Source organism: Vulpes lagopus, chromosome 8, assembly GCF_018345385.1.
Source record: "Vulpes lagopus strain Blue_001 chromosome 8, ASM1834538v1, whole genome shotgun sequence".
Lineage (NCBI taxonomy): Eukaryota > Metazoa > Chordata > Mammalia > Carnivora > Canidae > Vulpes > Vulpes lagopus.
The window spans coordinates 133,041,006-133,055,555 of NC_054831.1; the positions used below are offsets into that span (position 1 = coordinate 133,041,006).

Sequence of the window (14,550 nt, forward strand, 5' to 3'; positions counted from 1 at the left end):
CCAAGTGCCTTCTTCAGACCCCGAAGCCCAGGAAACCGGCTGCCGCCCCGGCTGTGTGTCTACGGCTGAGGAGCTGCTCCAAGTGCAGGCACCACAAGAGCCTCCCACCATCAGTCCAAACCCAAAGCTCTTTCAGACACACAGAGTGGGGGGGGGGGGGCCCGGGGGCACTGGGGCCACATCTTTGCCTCCCTTGTGCGTCCCGATTGTTGCTCTGAGACCCTCCGTGGAGAGTGGAGACTGCCATCCTCTGCTCCCCCTCGGCGGGGGGGGGGGGGGGGGTCTTCTCAGAAGGGTTTCTGCACATTCTAGAAAAAAGCTGGTCTGTCCAGAACACCTCAGTGCTCTCCGCAGTCAGCCCCCAGCCCCCGTCTCCTCCTCTGTCCCCCACTCCGGTAACACAGGAAGCGGAGGCCACCCCTCCCCCAGCCCCTGCACGGCACCCCCTTCCCGTCCTGCCCCCAGAGCCCGCCAGGGCCCTTCACCTCGATTTAACAAGTGGACTGAGGTCCTCTCTCTGCCGAGCCCTGCGCTAGGGACCGGGGTGAGAGATGATGCGTCGCCCACTGAGGCACGCGTGGGCCTGACAGGAACACAGCCAGGACACCAGCAGGGCCTTTGGGGGAGCTCAGGGGGTGTGGGAGCCGAGGGAGAGCCCTGGGGGTGAGTCCGGGAAGTCTCCCTGGAGGAGGCGGCAGCAGCACCCAGCGCCCCAGGCCCACACAGTAAATACCTGTTGAATAAGTGGCACGTGGCTACCTATGGGTCCCCAGTGCTAAGAAGGTGGCGCTGGAAGTTTGTCCCCATCACCCACCTCTACCTCTACCCCTACCCCGGAGGCACCGGTTATCCACTTGCTTGCGGGTCCTTCCTCCACGGAGGGGGGTGGGTGTGGCCCGACGGGTGGGGGCAGCCCACGGAGCCGCGGCTCTGCTGCGTGGCCCGCGTGGCCACAGGGACCGCTGACCCCGTGCCCCGCCCCCCAGCATCCTCCCACAGGCCGCGCTGGAGGAGATCTACAGATTCTCAGGAACCTACACCTGCATGAACACTTTCAAAGGGCGGACATAGAGGCGGGACGCGGACACGCGCTCGAGAGCCCGGGAGCCGAGGGCCCGAGGTCCTGGGCACGCACCCGCCCCTGTCCCTTGCACAGCCCTGCGGGGGGAACAGGACTGCTGCTGGCCCCAGGAAGAATCCGGGCCCCCCGGGCCGGCCCCAGGACCTCCGCACAGCACTGATGGGCGTGACTCCGGCCCCCACGGGAGGCGGGACACCAGCCAGCAGCCACCTTGACACTTTCACTTGTTTCTAATTCTGTAGCGTTTATTGTTGAGTCGCTTCTCGAGTCTAAGCAGCCTTCGCGGCGCGCACAGGCTGCTCCAGGAGGCTCCGCGCCCGCCCAGACGCCCTTTTCCCTCCAAATCTGCCGTCCTCGGCTTGGCGCAAACTGGTTGAAAGGCAGGAGTGAGAAATAAAGAGACGGTTTTGCGAGCGCCTTTGTTGACAGCCCTGACCCCTTGTCCTTGGCAACAGGGAGGGGACTGATCCCTGCCGCTGTGCCGGGGTGGCCGGCGGCGAGAAGAGGGCAGAGACGGCGAGACAAGTGGGGGCCCGGGGGCCCCCCCGCCGGCCGTGGGTCGGGCCCTGGGCCTCGCCACCCAAGATCTTGCTGAGCTCGCCCCTGCCCTGCCGCAGCCTCCAAGCCACCAGCTCGGGCTCGCGGGCCCCGTCCTCCGTGAGCACCCACCAAGTGGCCAGCCGGTGTCGCCGAGGAGCCCGAACTCGGAAGACGCCACCGCGAGGCTGCCACGGGCCCCTGGGCTGCGGGGCCGGGTCGGGGAAGGGGGACCGCTCCCAGCAGCCACCGGGCCTGTCGGCCAGGACGTGACGCCGGGGCTCAGTGACGTCCAACAGAGGGGCCTTAGCATTGCCACCTGTCCTTCAAGGCTGGCGGCAGCTCTGCCCTGTGCCCTTCGCTCTGGGAGCCCAGCCGAGGCGGGGCCTCCACGGGGGACGCGCTCCCTGTGGCCATGGAGACGCACCTGGTCCCGCAGCCCGGGCTCTGGAAGCTTCCACCCGGAAACCATGCGTGTCACTTCGGCTCGCATCCCACTGGCCGGAGCCGGTCATGCGTCAGGCCTGCTGTGGCTGCCGCCGAGGGGTGGTCAGGAATCGGGGCCACGCGGGGACACGGTCCGCACCAACGTAAGGACAAGTCGAGGTGTGGGCAGAGGACGGAGGGAAGCGGACGGATGGCGCCCAGGCTGTGGTGGCCTCTCGATGACACGCACCAGGTCCTGAGCGGAGCCCCAGAGCAGCCCTGTCCTCTAGGGAGGGGATGTTAGGAAGGTGAGAAAACGGGCTCCGAGCAAGGAGACCGTCCCCCCGTTCGTGGGCTGCCCTGCAGGCCCCTCACCGCAAGTGCTTTGGCACCTTCATTTTGGTGCTCGAGGACGTGTGTCACCAAAGGGTAGCGGGGGGGGGTGCTGGGGGGTGGCCCGCTGCTAAGGGTGTCCTCCAGGCACCGTGGCCAGCCCGGCAAGGTCAGGCCCATGCCCACGCGTGTCACCGTGCTGTCCGTGGGCTGGCCTGCCCCTCGGCTTCCAGGTGCCTGTCACTGGCTCGCACAGGAGTGGGGTGCAGGCCGGGCGCACCCGGGCGGGGGCGGGGGCAGCACAAGTGGTGGTGACACTGGCCGTCCCCGAGCGCAGGCCGACTGCTGTGGTCCCAGCTGGCCGCCGGCCGCCTCGGGGGCTCGGGTTCCTCAGGCTTCCACGGAATCCAGCGTCGGCCTGCAGGGCGGGAGCACGGCGAGGAGCTGGGAGGGACAGGGCCAGCCAGCCGTCCCCAGGCCCACTGAGAACCGAGGCCCTTGGCCGCAGCGGGACGCGCCCGGCTCCCCGAGCCCCAGGGGCAGGGCCTGGTCCTCCCCCGACCCCCGCCCTCCACTGGGCCACTCGGTCTCTCGGGATCTCTTCCCAGAGGAACCAGGGAAAAGGCCTGGGGCAGATTCCCAGGAGGCCCTTCCGGGTCCCGGCCGTCCCCGGGATGGTCTGGGTGCTTGCAAAGTCCTGGAGTGAGGGACGGGAGCTGATCCCGCGCCTCACCCCGCCGGGAGTGACACAGTGTGACCGCCGTGGGGCAGGACCAGGACCGTGCTGGAGGCCTGGGCCCCGGGAATGACCCGGAGGCCGCGCTGCGGGCTCCTCCCTGCCTCCAAGGAGAACCGGAGTGGCGGTGGGGGCCCAGGCCGGGAGGCCAGACCCTGCCCACGTGGCGGGGCTCCGGGGACTGGGTTCTCCAGCCTGGCGAGTGGCCCAGGGTTGACTTCTGGGGCCACCCCGGCCCCCCGGGGCCCAATCGCTCTGAGAAGCGGAGTCTCTCCTCGGGCCAAACCGACGGCCTTGAGGGACCAGGGTAACACCCCATTCCCTGGCGAGAGCCCTTGGGGGGCCGACAGCCCAGCCCCCCCAGGTGTCCCAGTCCGACGGGGAACAAAAAAGGAGCCGGGTCCCAAGCACGTGAAGCCTGGGGGGCTGCACAGAGGGCAGGAAACAACGGCGGTCGGGGGTCGGGGGACGGCCCCTGCGGGGTTGACTCGTCCGGCGGAGGGGGCTCCCCTGATTTTCAGGAAGGGACTTGTAAAGGGGGGACCATTCACGGGAGCCCAGAGGTCCGTGTTTGTGAAGAGAACGTCGATGTACGGACGCCCCTCGCTTCAGGCAGAGCGGGGGGGTGACGACGGTGACCTTGGGACAGACAGAAGCCTCGGGGCCGTGCGGGCGCCCAGCCACTGCGCCCTCCCGTCGGGCTCCCGTCCTGGGGTCCAACTTACCAACATTTGTTAACAGGCTTCTCCTCACAAGCTGCGGGCTGCGGGCTCCAGGAGCCCAGCGACCCCCGAGAGCCCCGCTTCTCCCCCCCACCAGGCCCTGGGGAGCTGCTCTGGGCACACGGACCCCCTGGGGGACAGCAGGCCCTCGAGGCGGGCCCCCTCCCTCCCACGAGCTGGCCGGGGAAGCCCGGGAGGACAGCCTGGCCGCCAGCACGCAGCTGTGTGACCCAGGGGTCACCGACTGCCCTGGATGGCAGCGGCAGGGAAGGAACGTTTCTGCAGGGCCGGGAGGCCTAGACGTGGGGTCGCCAAAGTCCCCGGTGGGGGGGGGCTGCACCACCAGGCCGCAGCTGCTCCCGGCACCAGCCCTGCCCACTCGGGGCCTGGGGCGCACCTGACCTCGGTGCCTACGCTGCCCCGCCCCAGCCTGCCCTGCCTGTCCCCGCGAACCCCAGGTGGCTCGTGCCATCGTTGACGCTTCCGTGAGTGACACCCGTACCGGGACGTCGCTGGACGGCAGACTCTCCACCAGCAGCCGGCGGTGGCACCCGCTGCCCGAATGAAGAGGGACCGAGCCCTGTCCGCGGCACCCCCGTCCTCCCACCCACCTCCCCTGTGCTCCAGCGGGGCCCGAGCCGCAAAGCTGACACTGACCGTGACACACGCTGGGCCGGTTTCCCGCCGATGCGCTACTGGGGCTTGGGTGGGGCCGGCTGTCGGGGGACGTCCTGGGCACAGCGGGGGACGTCTGGCAGTGTCCCTGGCTGTGACAGCCCAGCAATCCCCCAGTGTCCCCCAAGGAGCTCACTGGCCCCCGATTGAGAATACACATCGCCCCCCCCCCCCCCCGTTTTTTCCCCATCACGAGCCCGAGCAGCAGAGCTGGTACCGGGGCACCAGCCGGCAGGGAGGAGAGGCCGGGAGGCCCAGTGGCCTGGTCCAGGACAGGCCAGCTCCAGAGGCGAACAGGAAGCTGGCGCCCCAGGCTGCACCCCCTAAACCCCATGGGAGCCAGGGACCCAGGAGGCTTCAGCCCCCCCTTGCAGCCCGGCCTCCTCCAGCCTCCCCGGCCCCCCACGGCCTCCCCCAGCCTCCCCCGGCACACTTGACTTTCTCCGTCTTTGGACTTGGTTTGAAAACTCCCTCACGCCGCCCTCCTGGCGAGTTCCGCCAACACTGCAGAATTTTCCGGGCCGCCCCCCCACCCCCAAATCCTTATCATTCCTTTCATTTTTCTATGTTCATAAGACAAAGGAAATAAGCACTTGGAGGAAGACACAAGCTGGGCTTGTTCCTTAGCTGCTGGCTGCGATGTAACCGGATCCTGCTTGGGGAGGTCACACGGGGGACTCTGCGCAGAGCCCTGCCTGGGGTAGCCGAGGGCAGCCTGGCGTGGGGGCAGAGGAGGCCCCATGCCCCCAAGGGCCACGATGGCCGCCCCGCACCGGGGGTGGGTGGGCAGGAGGGCTTTCTGGCCTGACGCCCATCTCCTCAGCCCCACAGGGTCCCCGGGGTGCTGGCCTAGCTGGGAGCAGCCGGGAGCTGGGGTGCACCTGCAGAAGGTAGAGGCTGCACTTTGGAGGCACAGCCGAATCGGAATCCTGGCTCCGTGTGGCTCCCTTAACCCGCCAGAGCCCATCCCCCCTGCTCCGGCCCCACTGAGGACGATCCCATCACCCACTTCTCCATCACTTGTGAGTCCAAGGCTGAGGGAGCATCTGACTGGGGCGTCCCGACCATGCGCCTCAGCAGCCAGGGGCAGGGAAGGCACATATGGGAGCCTGCGTGCCTCTGGCTTTCAGGCAAGAGTCCCCCTGGGCAGGGGGTCACCCTGAGCTTCAGACAAGCGCTGGTACCCTGACAGCAGACGGGCAGGGCAGACTCCCTGAGCGGCTACTGGTCCCGTCCGCAGTGATTCTCGCTCAAGCAAAAGGGGGGATAAGTGGTTCCCATAATTGGAAAGCCCAATGAGAGGTGATTTCAGGTACGGCTGGATCCAGGAGTTTTAGCACCTGGCTTCCAAGACCTGGTTCAGGACCCTGTTTCTCTTTCTGGGTCCTTCCGTTCACGTCCTCTGGGCTGCCTTCCCTCCGACATCCTGTTTGGGGCGAGGGCAAGGTGGCTGCTCAGCTCAGCCTCACACCTTCCCAGGCTCGAGGGCAGGAGGAAAAAGAGACTGGGTTTCCCTAGTCAATTGGAGTTGGCTCTGATTGGTTACGATTGGCTTGGCTCGGCCAGTGGGGAACCCGGTGCTCTGATTGGCCAGTGGGGAACCCGGTGCTCTGATTGGCCAGCGAGGAACCCAGTGCTCTGATTGGCCAATGAGGAACCCGGTGCTCTGATTGGCCAGCGGGGAACCCGGTGCTCTGATTGGCCAGCGGGGAACCCGGTGCTCTGATTGGCCAGTGGGGAACCCGGTGCTCTGATTGGCCAGCGCGGAGCCCGGTGCTCTGATTGGCCAGTCCTGAGGCAGGTGTTCTGTCCCCGCACCTGCAAGGGACTCGAGCCCGCTGACCCTGGCGGACCGAGAGCTGGGCCCGGGTGGGTCCCCCGCCGCCGATGGGTGCCCTGGGCGGAGGAGAGCAGGAAGGAGGCTGGGTGGCGAGGCAGCTGCCACCAGCACGACCCCCAGGGGACCCCTGAGTCGCCCCTGGGCCTGCCCGACGGGCCGTCCCGAGCTCCCAGAGCAGGACTTCGGCCTCCGAGTGACAGCTGGCCCGGGTGGTGACAGGCGGTTGGCGGCCCGGGCCCTCCTGACTGGCAGGCGGCAGGCTCCGCGGCGGGCGGTTGGCCCCGGCGGCTTGGCAGCTGACCAGCCCTGCCTGGCAGGCCCCGCGGGGCGGCCCGAGGGGGCGGGGGCCTGGGCTCGCGCCGCCCCTCCGTCCCCGGGCGCCGGTCCAGCGGCAGCGGGGGGCCTCGGGGTCGGCCTGCGCCCAGAGCTCGCCAGGGCCCGCCTCGGGCAGCCCCGGGGGCGGAGGAGGCGGGGGTGGAGCACAGGGGCCAAGGGGCGGAAGGGACCAGGGGCAGGGGCCGAGGAGCAGGGACCCAGGGGTTAGGGACCGAGGGGGAGGGACCCAGGGGTTAGGGACCCAGGGGTTAGGGACCGAGGGGCAGGGGCCGAGGGGTTAGGGACTGCGGGGCAGGGGCCGAGGGGTTAGGGACCCAGGGGTTAGAGGCCAAGGGGTTAGGAGCCGAGGGGTTAGGGATCCAGGGGTTAGAGGCCAAGGGGTTAGGGGCCGAGGGGTTAGAGGCCAAGGGGTTAGGGACCGAGGGGTTAGGGACTGCGGGGCAGGGGCCGAGGGGTTAGGGACCCAGGGGTTAGAGGCCAAGGGGTTAGGGGCCGAGGGGTTAGGGACCCAGGGGTTAGAGGCCAAGGGGTTAGGGGCCGAGGGGTTAGAGGCCAAGGGGTTAGGGACCGAGGGGTTAGGGACTGCGGGGCAGGGGCCGAGGGGTTAGGGACCCAGGGGTTAGAGGCCAAGGGGTTAGGGGCTGAGGGGTTAGGGACCCAGGGGTTAGAGGCCAAGGGGTTAGGGGCCGAGGGGTTAGGGACCGAGGGGTTAGGGGCCGAGGGGTTAGGGACCAGGGGCAGGGGCCATGGTGTTAGGGACCACGGGGCGGGCCCGAGGGATTAGGGACCAGGGGCAGTTCAGCGATCCCGGGGGGCGGGGGGCGGCCCCGGCGGAGGGAGGCAGAGGTCCAGCAGACGAGCCCGCCTCGGGGCACCTAGGCCACCGCTTGGCCGGGTGTCGGGATCCCGAGGCCGCACCAACGAGGGAGGCGCCCGCTCCCCCCTCCCCTGCACCCCTGCACCCCTGGTGACCCGGAGCCGGGGGAGGGCGGGTCACTGCGTCGCCGTCACCGCGCACCCGCACCGGGACTTCTCCCCGCAGGGCCCGGCCGGGGGGCGTCGGGCCGAGCGCCCCCCCCCCCGCCTGCCCACCCCGCCCGCCCCCACCCCTCCCTGCGGCCCCTGCACGTGTCCGGCGCCGGAGGGTCGGAGGAGGAGAGGTCTACGCCGCCAGCCGGGAGGACAGCGGGCCGGCCCCTGCCCCGGAGCAGAGCAGCTGGGCCCCGCGGCTCCCGCCCGGCCGGGATGACAGATGGCCCCGGCGGAAAGGTCACCGTCTCCGGAGCAGCAGTTGCGCGGGCGGGCGGGGCGGGCGCCTCCCGAGCGCTCCCCGGCCCTTGTCTGGCGTTTGGGGGCCGGGACCTCGCAGCGACCGGACTTTATTTTGGTTACAGGGTGGGAAGGTTGGGGCGCAAAGCCCGGGGCGGGCGGCCAGCGTCTCCCCAGCGGCCCCCCCTCGGCCGGGCGGGAGGTCTGGCGGCGCTGGGAGCCCAGTGGGGAGGCGGGGGAGACAGGAAGGGGTCTCGGGGCCTGGGTTCAGAGCAAGGTTAGCCAAATAGTGGATAAATTAAGCGAAGGAAACAGACAGCTCCCCTCTCCGTGAACTTTTCACCCAGCTAACCTGCTCCACACCCACTCAGGTGGCAGCAGCTCCCGCCCCGGGGCTGTCACCTCTCGGGGGAGTTGTCACCTGCCTCTTCCCCCAGCCACCACCACCACCCCCCGCGGCGAGAGGCTCAGGATGAGGCCTGAGGCTCCCAGGCCACAGGCCCAGCAGGAGCTGCTGACGCCTCCCGCAGAAACTTGGGGAGCTGACCCGGCCCGCCCAGCCTCAAGTTCGAACTCGGCACCCCGTGCCCGCCCTCACCCAAGGCCCCCACCCTGAGTGGCCGACCCAACACCTGCCCTTGGCGGGGCGGAGACTGCTGCGGTGGGGCCAGGGTCGTCTTACCTGGGAGCGGCCCTAGAGGCTGAGGGCAGGGTCCCCAGCGGGACCCTCTACCCAGACCCCCCACTTGCTTGTCACCTGAGCCACCCCATGGGGACCGGCTCCATTGTCAGGGGGTGAGGCAAGAGGCTGTCTCAATGGCAAAGTGGCCCTGAGGGTCCCCAGGCCGTGGCCACTGCTCCAGGCTCCGTGCCACGAAAGGGCACATCCCGGGGGCACCAGATTCTTCTCTGTGCCACGTGCCGTGGGCGGGAACCACCTCACGGGTCAGCCGGCTCCGCAGCGTGTGCCAGAGGGGGACACGGGCATCGGGCAGGCCACAGGGGCATCCCCGGAAGCGGGCCCACGGGCTGGGCGGGCTGTCCTCCCCCTGGGGCCGGCCACCTCAACAGGCACCTGGTGCCTGGAAGAAATGCTCAGCCCCAGCGGCACGTAAGGGGGCCAGGAGACCCCGGGGCGAGGGGACAGGATGGTGCCCGGGGCTCGCTGTCCGCGGGCAGGTGCAGGAGCGACCCCCTGCATGCGGAGCATGGGGCTGCGGCCGGGGCCACAGGACCTGTGACAGCACAGAGCACGCACCAGGCGGCCGGACAACGGCCAATCAGCGGCCGGGGTGGCCAGCGGGGACTCCTGCGGGAGGTGACACTCCTGCGGGAGCCAGGGCAGGGCCCCGACAAGGAGCCGCCCGCGTGAAGGGAGCCCACAGGGTGAGGCAGAGGGCGGGCGGCAGCACCGAGGCCACGACCCTCGGTTGGACTTTGGCTGTGCCCGTCCCCTCGTCTGGTCGTCGCTCCGGGCGTCCCGCCTGCCGCCAGGGACTGCACCAGGGACCGCGCCGGCCCCAGAACCTCAGACACGAGGCAGTGAGCAGCCCCGGGCGGGGGCGCCTGGGAGGGAGCAGTCGTGGCCTCCGGGGCTGGGCACGGGCCCGCCGCCCGCAGGACGCCCGGAGCTCGCGGCCACCTTGCCGAGGACGGGGACGGAGGAAGAGGAAGCCGCCCGGGGGTCACTGGCCGGGGGCTCCGCTCCTGCGGGGAGATGCCGCCCGCGGGGGCGCGGACACCAGTCGCTCTGGTCGCCCCTGCCCATCACGGCCACCGCGTCTCCGGGACGCCGGCCCCTGGAAGCCACCTGCTCCGGCACCGGACCCGGGGCCATCCTTCCCGGCCGACAAGGGTGTCTGGTTCCGGGCCCATAACGGAGAGGACCTGGTCCCGGGGTCGTGTTCCCAAGGGGGGAGCTCGGCGGCGCAGATGTCCCCGTTCCCTCCCTCCGAGCTGCTGCTCCTGGGCTCAGGCCCCCGAGGCGGTGGACAGGGCGTGGCGGGTCCCCAGCGGCCGGACAGGGAGGTGGGCCAGGTGCGCGCAGGGGCGAGTTTGCTCTCCTGCCCAGACCCTGACGTCGGGGAACCTCCCCGGGACCCCAGAAAGCATCGCCGTTCTTGCGCTTCCTGGCGTGAAACGAGCTCCGCGAGTCCGGGTTATAAACAATCTCCGCTCCTCCTCTTTAAAAACTAAAATACCGTGAAAAGGCACAGGGGTCTCAGCCTCTGCTGCCGTGTGAGGCCTGCCTTCCCCGACCACCGCACGACCGCACGACAGCCGCGGCTGTCACCCGGCAGGTGCCCCACGCAGACGTGTTGAAGGAGGGAGCGGAGGAAGGAGGAAAAAGAAAATGACGGGGCCCTTCAAAGGGAGCCAATGGCTTTAAAGGCAGGGCATCGCGGCCCGGCACCCTGGCTCCTGGCACCCTGGCCCCCGGCACCCGCCCCCCCCACACCCTGCCCCCTGGCAACCTGCCCCCCCGCACCCTGCCCCTTGGCACCCCGGCACCCCACGCCCCCAGCACCCTGCCCCCCCGCACCCTGCCCCCTGGCCCCCCACCACCCCGCCCCCCAGCACCGCACCCCCCCAGCACGCCCCCTCCCTGCACCCCGCCCCCGGCAGGGTCTCCATGGAGCCGCGGACGGTGGGATTTCCCTGGGGCGCGCTGACCTTCCTGCTTCCTGCCTTTCCCACAGCTCCTGGGCCAGGGGCTTCCCGGAGCAGAAGGTCGGCCCCGGGGCCCATTGTTCTGAGTGTTTCTTTAGTTAAAAAGTAAAAGAGCCGGTGTCTGTCCAGAAGAGAAAATGGAAAAAAAAACCTGGGCCCTCGCCCACTGCCCAGTGCCCGAGCAGGGTCCATGTCCCCGCCTGCGGACCGTCCCCGTCGGGCTCCAGGCTTCTTACTTCTGTCTCTTAATTCTCAATTTCCACTTCGCGCTCGGACAGATGCGTCCCCCGCACCTTGAGAATTCTCACTTTAAAGATCATCTCAGTGGCCTTAGGCCCTCCCTTCACGCGCCCTTCCTTTCCCGGCAGGGGTATCGGTGTGGAGGTTTGGGCGCTTTGCTTTGCCAGTGATCATAGCGCCCGTGGGTATCTTCCCAGCCACGAGGTCTTGCACCTTTTAGACCTTTTCCTTGGGGCGGATCCCACGGGGCATTCACACGGAACCGAGACTAAAGGAGGTTTATGGCTTTTCCTCCGGGTGTCCTCTCCTTGCTTTTCAAAAGGGTGACGACGCCAGCTTGCAATTCCATCAGCGGCAGGGTCAGGATATGAATTTGCGTGCTGCCAATGCCGGGTGTGGCCTCAAAAACGTTTTTTTTTGCCAACTTAGTAAATATAAAACAGTCTCTCAGCGCCTCCTTAATCTGTTCTTTTTAGATTATTAGTGAAAATAAACCTTTCACACCGCGGTGATTCGGAGCAGGAAAGCCTGACCAGTGAATTCACCTCCGAGCCCCAGCCCGTCACATGCAACAGGAGTGGCCTTATCGTGGTCATTTTTCCCCCCGATTCAGCCAATTTTGTCGTCTGCGTACTTACAGGCGCGGGAGGCCCACGCAGCGCTCGGAGCGCCCGGATCAGAACGCGGGCCTTGCCCTGCGCGCCTACACTGTGTTTGCATCTTTGCGGTATTTCTCAGAACTGCCCTAAGTGAGTCGAGAGTAGCTTGACTCTACTGCTGTGGTTCCCGTATCTGCAGAACCCAGGCCGCTCAGAAATAGATGGACTTTGTGCGGGACGCAGCTCTCGGGGTGTGCCGAGGGGCTCCCGGGCTCCCACACGGGTGAATGCGCTGTGCCCTGCAGAAACCACCTGCTTGCTGGAGAGATTGAAGTAGGGTGGGGATCCACGGGGTTTCTTGGGACAAATAAAATAAAAGGGTCACAGCATTTCACAGGTGACACACGAAGAAGCCGGGAACACGTCACAGTCCCCAAAGTCTACACTTGGCGGTTGGACTTCCCCGCTGCGCTTCCCGTGAGGCTGAGGCGGGAGGCGCCCAGCGCGGTGCCCCCCCAGGGCGCGCACTCGGGGCGAGCCGGGCCCAGCCCGCTTTCTCCGCGGGTGACGAGCTGTTCACGGGCTTTGCTCACGCATATTGGACTCGCGCTTTTTCCCCGTATTTATTTTAAGGGGCTCTTTATCGCAGCCGTTCTTCCTGTACGTCGTACTTCCTGACCTTCCACTTTGTTCACGAAATTTAGGATGTTGGACACTGCGGTTGGGACCTGGTGCCACTGGCCGGGGCGCTGGGGTCCCCCCTCTCCAGTTGTCCACGCACCGCGTGGGCGGGAGCCAGCGTCTGGAGGTCTCCCGGTTGGTCTTGTCTCAGGCTCGGTCGGGGAAACCCGATGTCGTGGTCCCCCGGGGACGGGGCTCACTGAAGCACGGGGACTAATTCTCCTGACCTGAGAGGACTCAGAGTCTCCCCCATTCTGAGTGGCTCCCGCCCCAACGGGGTTAGTTTTCTTGATTTCTGTGCCGGCGGGTGTTCTCACTTCGTCTTCTTTTGCAACCAACTCGCAGCCTTGTGCGTGCAAGTCCCCAGGAGGGACTCACTGTGACGCTGTCCCGTCCTGGTGGCACAGGGACTCACTGTGACACCATCCTGTCCCTGCGCAGGGACTCACTGTGACGCCGTCCTGTCCCCGCACAGGGACTCACTGTGACGCTGTCCCGTCCTGGTGTCACAGGGACTCACTGTGACACCGTCCTGTCCCCGCACAGGGACTCAGCGCGATGCCCTTCCTGTCCTGGTGACAAAGGGACTCACCGTGACACCCTGAGCAGGGCTGGGGGGACTGCGTTTCCCTGGATCGGCCTCCTTCAGGGTGCAGGAACAGCTGGGACCCGGGTTCACTGTGGCAGCAGGGCCACGAGAACGGCCACGGCCTCCAGCACCGGGGTTTGCAGGGTGGGTCCCTGAAAGTGGCTTTGGCTCCCCCTAAGTGCCCGGGGCGTGTCACTGGCTCCCTCCCACCCCCCATCCTTACTGGGAAATTCCAGCCCAGAAGACGGGGCCTGGGGACCGACTGCATAGACTGTGGAGGCAGGAACCCTGTTGGAATCCCGGGTCCGCCTCTCGTCCTGTGGGACTGGGGCCCACTGTCCCCTCTGAGCCTGTCTGTCCATGGAAAAGGGAGATGCTGGAGTCAGCCGGGGAAACTGAGGCCTCGCTTGGAGGACCCCGCCTTCCAGTGGGGGAGGCTCTGCCAAGGGGTGTGCGAGTGCCCGGGGGTCACGGGACAGCGGGCCCGGCCTTGCATCCACGGAGGTCACGGCTCCAGCAGCTTGCAGGGGGAAGGGGGTAGGAGCACCCCGCCCGCCCAGAGTCCCGGGGCCCTCTGCGCACCCCTCGGGCCATTTTCCACAGCCCCTCAGCTGGGCCCAGGCCTCTGCTCAGAGGCTGGGCCGCGGCCCCGGGGGTGGGGGTCACCCTCGGGGGGCGGCTGGCGGTGGGCTCGGCGGCTCCATCCATCACCCTGCGCCGCCTGCCCAGCCGGGCCCAGGAGCCCAACGTGGGGCACCGGCCCCCAGCAGGGGGTCACCCCCCTCTCCACCCCCCCAGCCCTCATTAACCTGCCAATCAAGAAGATTGTCCTGCCTGCTGCCCAAGGCCACATGGCCCAGTATCTGATGCTCCCCACAGTGGGGGCCAGCGGGGCGGGGCGGAGGGCGAAAGGATGAGGGTGAGGGATGCGGGAGGTGGGGCGGGGGCAGGACACGGGGGCGTGGGGGATGCAGGGTGAGGGCTGGGGGAGTGGGAGGAGGCGGGAAAGGCGCATGGGCGGGGGGGTTGGTGTGGGGGGTGCCTGGGGATTCAAGGCAGCAAGCTGCTCCCTGGGCCAGCTTGGGCCCTGTTGGGTTACCTGCTGCCATATAACAAATCCCAAAGCTGAGCGGCTTAGAACAACCACCTTTTTTTTTTTTTTTAATCTCTCTTGTCTATGAGTTGAGTGGCATCTCCCAGTTGAACTTTCTGCTCCGTGTGATGTCATCTGGGGCTCCTCAGGGCTGGAAGCACTTCCACAGGGCTCATGCCTGTGCTGCCTGCTTCCGGGGGACACCTGGAAAGCTGGGCTCACCTGGCTCACTGGGTGATCAGGCCTCTGTCACCATCTCCGTGGAGTCTTGGGGTTTCTTCCCCAGGGTTGCCGGACTACTTCCCACCACAGGGCTCCCGAAAGAATAAGATGGAAGATGTCAGGGTTCCTTAAGGCATTGGCCTGGAACAGGCACAGAATAACTTCTTCCCATCCTGAACTGAGTCACAGCTCCACCGGGATTTGGTGAGGGAAAGGCCTACCCAGGAGGGTGGACGCTGGGAGGCCTGGGCCTTCGAGGCCATCTCGGGAGCCTGTCTCCCATGCATGCTGGGACCCCAGGGGGAGGTGCTTGGCTCAGGAGATGGATGGAACCAGCTCTCTCTTGTACTGGGTTCTTTTTTTTTTTTTTTTAATTTTTATTTATTTATGATAGTCACACACAGGCAGAGAGAGAGAGAGAGAGAGAGAGAGGCAGAGACATAGGCAGAGGGAGAAGCAGGCTCCATGCACGGGGAGCCCGATGTGGGATTCGATCCCAGG

The 14,550-nt window shown here is 67.3% G+C and overlaps 1 protein-coding gene and 1 long non-coding RNA gene across 5 annotated transcripts in view; one reads left to right on the forward strand and one right to left on the reverse strand.

Moving 5' to 3' along the window:
• DHRS3 (dehydrogenase/reductase 3) overlaps positions 1-1,495 on the forward strand; it is a 36,599-nt gene extending 35,104 nt beyond the window's left edge. For all 3 annotated transcript variants that reach the window (XM_041765336.1, XM_041765337.1, XM_041765338.1), the window contains exon 6: positions 987-1,495. In XM_041765336.1, coding sequence (XP_041621270.1) covers positions 987-1,071 — 85 coding nt within the window. In that variant the 3' untranslated portion in view covers positions 1,072-1,495. The remainder of the gene's footprint in view (positions 1-986) is intronic.
• LOC121496752 lies at positions 1,306-3,134 on the reverse strand. 2 transcript variants are annotated; one of them, XR_005989331.1, is made up of 3 exons: positions 2,420-3,134; positions 2,046-2,330; positions 1,306-1,450 (listed from the first exon to the last, which is right to left on the reverse strand). It is a non-coding gene; the product is annotated as an uncharacterized LOC121496752 (long non-coding RNA). The 2 variants fall into 2 exon arrangements; XR_005989330.1 differs by having other exon boundaries at positions 2,046-3,134.
• Positions 3,135-14,550: the final 11,416 nt, after the last annotated feature.